Source organism: Protobothrops mucrosquamatus, unplaced genomic scaffold (assembly GCF_001527695.2).
Source record: "Protobothrops mucrosquamatus isolate PMUCROS unplaced genomic scaffold, P.Mucros_1.0 scaffold4694, whole genome shotgun sequence".
Taxonomy (NCBI): Eukaryota; Metazoa; Chordata; class Lepidosauria; order Squamata; family Viperidae; genus Protobothrops; species Protobothrops mucrosquamatus.
In genome coordinates this window covers 75,043-82,494 of record NW_015390589.1, presented here as the reverse complement: position 1 = coordinate 82,494, position 7,452 = coordinate 75,043, and the positions used below count along the sequence as shown (strand labels likewise).

Here is a 7,452-nt window from a genome sequence, read left to right as displayed (position 1 = left end):
GCACTTTTTTCTTAAAACAAATGACATCTGTTGAGGAAGTTGATTCCATAGTGCCAGAATCCCTACCAAGATTTTCCCTCCCCGTCACAGCTATAATTTCCTTTTAAAAAGTCATTCCCACAATTCCTAATTGTGTAAATGTCAAGTTTAGCTTGGTCTTCAGATTTCCGTGTTAAAAGATAGGAATTTCGTTTGATGGCTGCCTTTGACCTCAAAGAAAGGACATATTTGTCTTTAGTGGGAAGGAAGAAAAGATTCCGCCATTTCTAGAGATGTGGGGAAGTTGCTGAAGAAGCCACTTGTGCTAGATGTGGAATGGCCTAGAGCGGTCTTCTTCGGACCACATGGGATTGACTACAATTCCCAGAATTCCCATCTAGCAGGATCATTGGCCACTCCCAAATTGACTCGAGGATGCCAAGGAAGGTTTGTCCTGGCACCTGAAACCCACCAAACATCTAACAGTCAAGGATTTCCACAACCCATCCTAGACTGGGGAGGGTTGGTATATCTCACAGGCTTCTCTTCACATGCTTGTTGAACCCATGGCCCTGTGGGTTAGCTTTCTTTGGCGTTTCACTCTTCCTATCTCTCTGTCTTTCTCTTTCTTTCTGCCCCCAATGCTGGGCTGCAGTTCTCCTCACTATGCATGTCCAGAGGTGATCAAGGTAAGGATTCAGGCCTAGTGCCCTCCCCTTATCTTTTTTGGTATCTGATTCCCCCTCTCCCTCCTTGTCCAATGGATCAGGGCAAGGAGCCCTCAAAATCTGCTTTATCCTCCCTCAATTGTCCCCTCAATTGGAACAATTTGCTTCAAGAATACATTCAATGGGAAAGATAGTTGCAAGAGAAATTATGGGAAGCAGCAATTAGAGGGAGTAAGGGCCAGTTATACATTGATATGATATATGATATGATATGAGATATATGAGATATACATATCAGGAAAGGGTAACTTGTGGCCATCCATCCAGAACTACAACTTCCAGCATCCATCCTTCACCATTAGGACTGCTGGGAGTTTTAAGTTAAAAAGATCTGGAGGGTCCCCCAGATTGTAAAGATGAACATACCTAAGTTTCACAGAATGACACAATATTACAGACAACTCAACAACTCAACAAATATTTTTAATAATTTAAATAACATATATTTGTTTGAGTCGCGGTGCACCCCAGAACAAACGTAGAAGGTAGAAACTAAATATTTTTTAAAGTAATACAGGTAGTCCTTGAGTTGTGACCATAATTGAGCCTGGAATTAGGGTCATAAGTCACACCAGTCATTAAGCAGGTCACCGTATGACCGTGCCTGATTTTACAATTTTTTCCGGTGGTTGTTAAGTGAATACATAGTCCACAATGGGCCTTTTCTGTTCAAATCAGAAGTAAACACCTCTTTCCTATTGAAAACTATTGTAAATTTCTGTTACGTGACAGTGGGACTCTGCAAATGGCTTTAAATGCAAGTTGCCGAGTGCCCAAAATGCGATCACATGACTGCAGGGGGTGGTGACTGTCAGAACTTTGAATCCATCAAAAATTCAGCCTGTCATAAATCAAGGACTACCTGTAATTGAATTCTTTTAATTATTCTAATGAGCTTGTACATATATACGTACTTTCATGCACCATGTATATATATAATTCTAGACTCATCAAAAAATCTGGCCCAGAAGATTTATACTGCTTTCCTTCTCCCAGGTAGTAAGAATATTTTGAAGTTAGAGGAAAGAAACTCTATCCATTCTCAAGAACATTGCTGGGGATCTCAATTCTCTGTGTTCAAGTTTGTGTGACTGTTTATGTATGTTTGGGCTGAAATTTAGATTCTGCTGGGTAAGGGCACTATCCCAATTTTAAAAAAATACTGGAAAAGCCAATCACAGGAAGTCGGAGGCAAAGAAATCTCCAGATCCACATTAGAACACATGGATTTCCAAGGAATGTCAACCTAATATATGGTGATAAGATTTTGCAAACTCTCCTCAGTCAGAAAGTAAACTTTCCCTTGAGCATCTGGAGGTCTCTTCCCCTTATCTGTCTTCCCAAATGGGACACAGTGAAGAACAACTATCATTTTAGGGTTTTAAAAAAAATTTCATGCTATAACCCAGTAATAGTTATCCCCCTTTGCAGTTGCTCTTAATTGCTTGGAAAAAACCTCCCACCCTCACTTCTGATTTCTTATTTTTCATTGTTTCCTGAAATCTCCTCCCTTACCTCCCCAAACCAATTATCAAGCTCCCAATCTCTGCTTCTTGCTCTTTAGGGGGAGAAGTATGACGGACGTCGCGCAGACATGTGGAGTTGTGGTGTCATCCTCTTCGCCCTCCTGGTGGTAAGCTTGTCCCAAGAATTTTTGCTTACTCCTGGCAGGGAGCATTTAACACCACCACCCCCATTTAGTTCTACTGTCTTCTGCCCAAGGGATCCATTTAGACCAGGGGTGGGAAACTGTGGCCCTTTTATGACTTGTGGACTTCAACTCCCAGGAATTCCTGAGCCAGCCACAAAGGGGCCATAATTCCCCTCCTCTGATTTAGACTAACATTTTTATATTTCATAAACAAACATTGAAATGCAAACTTGCATAAGGGGGGGGGAGACAAATAATAGGACAAGTTAAAAATGTCCTTCCCAAATTACCACAAATATAAAACAAAAGTTTCCTCCAACTTTTTCAGTACAAAGATAATAATACAACAACCTTTCTCTAATTTAAATTATTCAATATTTGAACTATCTTAAAATGCTAATAGTCAACATTCTAGAAAACCAATATTCATATTATATATTCTTCTCCTAATTTTAATCTAACTGTGAGAGGGATCTAGAAGTCCTAATGGACAATCACTTAAGTATGAGCCAACAGTGCGCTGCAGCTGCCAAAAAAACCAGTGCAGTCCTTGGCTGCATCCACTGAGGGATAGTATCAAGGTCACATGAAGTGTTAATATCACATATACTACACTGATAAGGCCATACTTGGAATATCGCATCCAGTTTTGATTACCATGATACAAAATAGATGTTGAAACTCTACAAAGAGTGTAGAGAAGAGCAACAAAGGTGATTAAGGGACTGGAGGCTAAAACATAGAATGAATGGTTGCAGGAACTGGTTATGTCTGGTCTAACAAAGATAAGGATGAGGAGTGACTTGATAGCAGTCTTCCAATATTTGAGGGGCTGTCAAATATTGACAGAAGAGGGGGTTGACCTATTCTCCAAAACTCTTGAGGGCAGGACAAGAAGTATGGGATGTAAACTTATCAAAAAGAGATCCAAGCTAGAACTAAAGAAAAATTTCCTGACAGTGGAAATGGCTTGCCTCCAGAAGTTGTGGGTGCTCCATCACCGGTGGTTTCTAAGAAGAGATTGGACAGCCATTTGTCTGGAATGGTATAGGGTCTCCTGCTTGAGCAGGGGGTTAGACTAGAAGACCTCCAAGGTCCCTTCCAACTCTGAATAACCATATATTTTTAATTAACCACAATATTTCTCTAGTCAAATCTGATTTAATACTCAAATTCCAAATTCCAAAGTTGATTTTTCTCTTTATCGTGTAAGAAATCCCAACTGTGGTCTCCAAAGTGCAAGGGCAGCCTGTTTGACTCCTGAGGCAAGACATCCAACTGTGTGCATTATTTTTACTAACTGGTTGAGGCAAACCAAATCAATTACATGAGACTGGATGATCTCTAATACTATGGCAGCATGTTGTCACTGAGAATATGCTACTTCAGGCTGCCATAGAAAATCACAAAAGAGATAATACTGGTACTTCTCGACTTAGTAGTTCATTTTGTGACAGTTCAAAATTATGGCACTGAAAAAAGTGACTTGTGACCATTGTTCACACTTATGACCGCTGCAGCATCCCCATGGTGGCGGGATCAAAATTCAGGTGCTTGTCAACTGACTCATAGTTATGACGGTTGCACTGTCCTGGGGTCATGTGATCCCCTTTTGCATCCTTCTGACAAGCAAAGTCAATGGGGAAGCCAGATTTACTTAACAACCGTGTTACTAATTTAACAACGGCAGTTAACAACTGTGGCAAGAAAGTTAAAATGGGGCAAAATTCACTTACCAAATGTCTTGCTAAGCAACATAAATTTTGGGCTCAGTTGTGGTAGTAAGTCAAGGACAACCTGCCATAGTTATAACTGTTGTTATTATTATTATTATTTATTAGATTTATAAACTGGCCAATTCCCAATGATTCTGATTGTTGTCCTGAGAATATTTGACACGAGAGAGGTGGCAATGAAAGGAAGAAAGATTAATCAAGGAGATGAGGGCAAAAGGACCAACATTGCACACCTTCATGTTTAAACAGTGCTTTGGCTTTTACAGGTAGTCCTTGACTTACGACCAAGACAAGGCAGTTGTTAAGTGAGCTGTGCCTGTTTCGATGACCATTTTTTGCCATGATTGTGAAGCAAATCACTGCAGTTTTTAAGTGCATCACATGGTCATTAAGCAAATTTCCCCCCCCCCCCCATGACTTTGCTTGTAAAAGCCAGCTGGGAAGGTCTCAAACGGTGATCACGTGACCTTGCCATGCTGCACCCATTGTAGTAGTAGTAGTAGTAGTAGTAGTAGTAGTAGTAGTAGTAGTAGTAATAATAATAATAATAATAATAATAATAATAATAATAATAATAATAATAATAATAATAATAATAATAATAATAATAATAATAATAAAGTTGGAAGGGACCTTGGAGGTCATCTAGTCCAAACCCCTGCTCAGGCAGGAAACCCTATACCATTTCTGACAAATGGCTGTCCAGTCTCTTCTTAAAAACTTCCAGTGTTGGAGCATTCACCGCTTCTGGAGGCAGGTTGTTCCACTGGTTAATTGTTCTAACTGTCAGGAAGTTTCTCCTTAGTTCTAGGTTGCTTCTCTCCTTAATTAGTTTCCATCTGTTGCTTCTTGTCCTGCCTTCAGGCACTTTGGAAAATAGCTTGACTCCCTCTTCTTTGTGGCAGCCCTTGAGATACTGGAACACTGCTATCATGTCCCCCCTCGTCCTTCTCTTCATTAAACTAGACATACCCAATTCCAGCAACCATTCCTTGTATGCTTTAGCCTCTAGCCCCCTAATCATCTGTGTTGCTCTTCTCTGTACTCTTTCTAGAGTCTCAACATCTTTTTTACATCGTGGTGATCAAAACTGGATGCAGTATTCCAAGTGTGGCCTTACCAAGGCATTGTAAAGTGGTATTAATACTTCACGTGATCTTGATTCTATCCCTCTGTTAATGCAGCCTAGCACTGTGTTGGCCTTTTTGGCAGCTGCAGCACACTGCTGGCTCATATTTAAGTGATTGCCCACTAGGACTCCGAGGTCCCTCTCACAGTTACTACTATTGAGCAAGGTACCCCCTATACTATACCTGTACATTTGGTTTTTCTTGCCTAAATGTAGAACCTTACTTTTTTCACCACTGAATTTCATTTTGTTAGATAGCACCCAGTATTCAAGTTTGTCCAGATCCTCCTGTATCTTAAGCTTTGATTACACAACCGCAGTTGTAACTTCAAACAAATGGTTGTACGTCAGGGACTACCTTGTAATGTTAACCCAAGGAATTCCTGCAAAACCGTAAATCTGACGGAGCTTCTGTGGTGTCTTCATTTCTTTCACCCTTTTCTCCTGCAGGGGGCGCTACCCTTTGATGATGACAATCTACGGCAGCTGTTGGAAAAAGTGAAACGTGGGATTTTTCACATGCCCCATTTCATTCCTCCAGACTGTCAGAATCTCCTGCGGGGCATGATTGAGGTGGAGCCAGAGAAACGTCTCAGTGTGAGTCATCTTATCGTTCCCAAGACTGGAGGAATGGAGGAAGGAGCATGCTTGGATGCTGGGGTGGAAAAAGGATGGAGGGTCCTGGATAGCACCATTTCAGATTGCAAGAGGAGTTGCCCCCTGGGGAGGGGTCATTCTTGAATATAAAGAATGATAGTGGCTGTCATAAATTTCTATGAAACAGTGAGAATGGAATGGAATGGAATGGAATAGAATAGAATAGAATAGAATAGAATAGAATAGAATAGAATAGAATAGAATAGAATAGAATAGAATAGAATAGAATAGAATAGAATATTCTTTATTGGCCAAGTGTGATTGAACACACGAGGAATTTGAGAAGTTTTGGGTTAGAATTCTTCTCTGATATGGTCGTTTTTCATATGATCTGGTTGGCTTGAAATTTAATTAGGATTTGATTGAAACAATTATGTGTAGGTAATATTGTTCTAGAACAGATGTCCCCAACCTTTCTAGGTTGGCAGCCCAGAGGGAAAGGAAGGGGCAGGTATGGGGCCGCGTGCACGCATGCAACGCAAACGGGGGCGGAGTGAGTGCGTGCATGACATTGGGGTGGGGCTAGCGCCCGCACAATGCTGGAGGTGGGGCTAGTACCTGTGTGACACTAGGGGTGGGGCTAGCACCCATGAGACACTTGAGGCGGGGCTAGCGCCCACACGAATCTCGGGGCGGCGCGAGCGCCCACGCAACACTAGCACCCACACGGCATTCACAGCACTGCTAGCGCAAGTGGTGGTGGGGAGTGCGCGCACACATGTGTGAGCACTGGCCAGCCATTCATGCGGCCTGGTGGCCAAGAGGCCACGGCCGGGTAGTGGGCCAAGGCCCACAGGTTGCGGACCCCTGTTCTAGAACATCCTCTCGTAATGCAAAAATTATAATTTGGTGGCATCTTTTGGAAAGGCCAAAAGAGATTTTTAAGGTGCCATCTCCAAGATGAGCAATTCTGCCCCACAGACTATAATTCTGCCCCTGGCTTTTGAAAGCAAATCTATTTTAAGATTCAGTTAATGTCTATGCTTATTTTATATATTGAATGTCTGAAGATAAGGGCATCTTATTCTTAACACATGTTTTAATGATGAGTGATAGCGATGGATAGGGCAGTCGTAGTTTGTAACTTTTTTAAAATTAATGTTTGGGAAAAGGACCCTAATGTTGGTTTATTTTTCTCCATGCGGTGGGTTTAGCTGGAACAGATTCAGAAACACCCGTGGTTCTTGTGAGTATTTCCAGATTGTATTCAATTTCCAGCTGATTCTCTTTTTCCCTTGTTTGAGGAGCTCTCGGTATTGATCAAGAGCCCAGTATTTTCTGTCTTCACCAACCAGAGGTGAGGGCAGGTCTTGTGGAGGAGACCAAGGCATGAGCAGAGTCCAGAAATTCCAACGTCCCACTCTACCCTCTCATCGTCAGGGCTTTTTTTCAGCCGGAACGCGGCGGAACCGCGTTCCGGCACCTTTTTCCGGGCCGGCCGCACCGGAAATAGCCCCTCCCACACCGGAAATAGCCCCTCCCAAATTTTACTTGCATTCCTGTTCTCTAAAGGGGCGGTCCTAGGGTTTGATGAGGGCGTGGCCAGGTTTGAGTTCCGCCACCTTTTCTCCG

The 7,452-nt window shown here is 42.1% G+C and overlaps 1 protein-coding gene across 1 annotated transcript in view; it reads left to right on the top strand.

Annotated features, from left to right (window-relative positions):
• LOC107299224 (serine/threonine-protein kinase BRSK2-like) overlaps nt 1–7,452 on the top strand; it is a 35,489-nt gene that overhangs the window by 8,647 nt on the left and 19,390 nt on the right. Inside the window, exons 2-5 of the mRNA XM_029286717.1 lie at nt 635–668; nt 2,272–2,340; nt 5,674–5,820; nt 7,035–7,066. Of these exons, the coding sequence (XP_029142550.1) occupies nt 635–668; nt 2,272–2,340; nt 5,674–5,820; nt 7,035–7,066 (282 nt within the window). The remainder of the gene's footprint in view (nt 1–634; nt 669–2,271; nt 2,341–5,673; nt 5,821–7,034; nt 7,067–7,452) is intronic.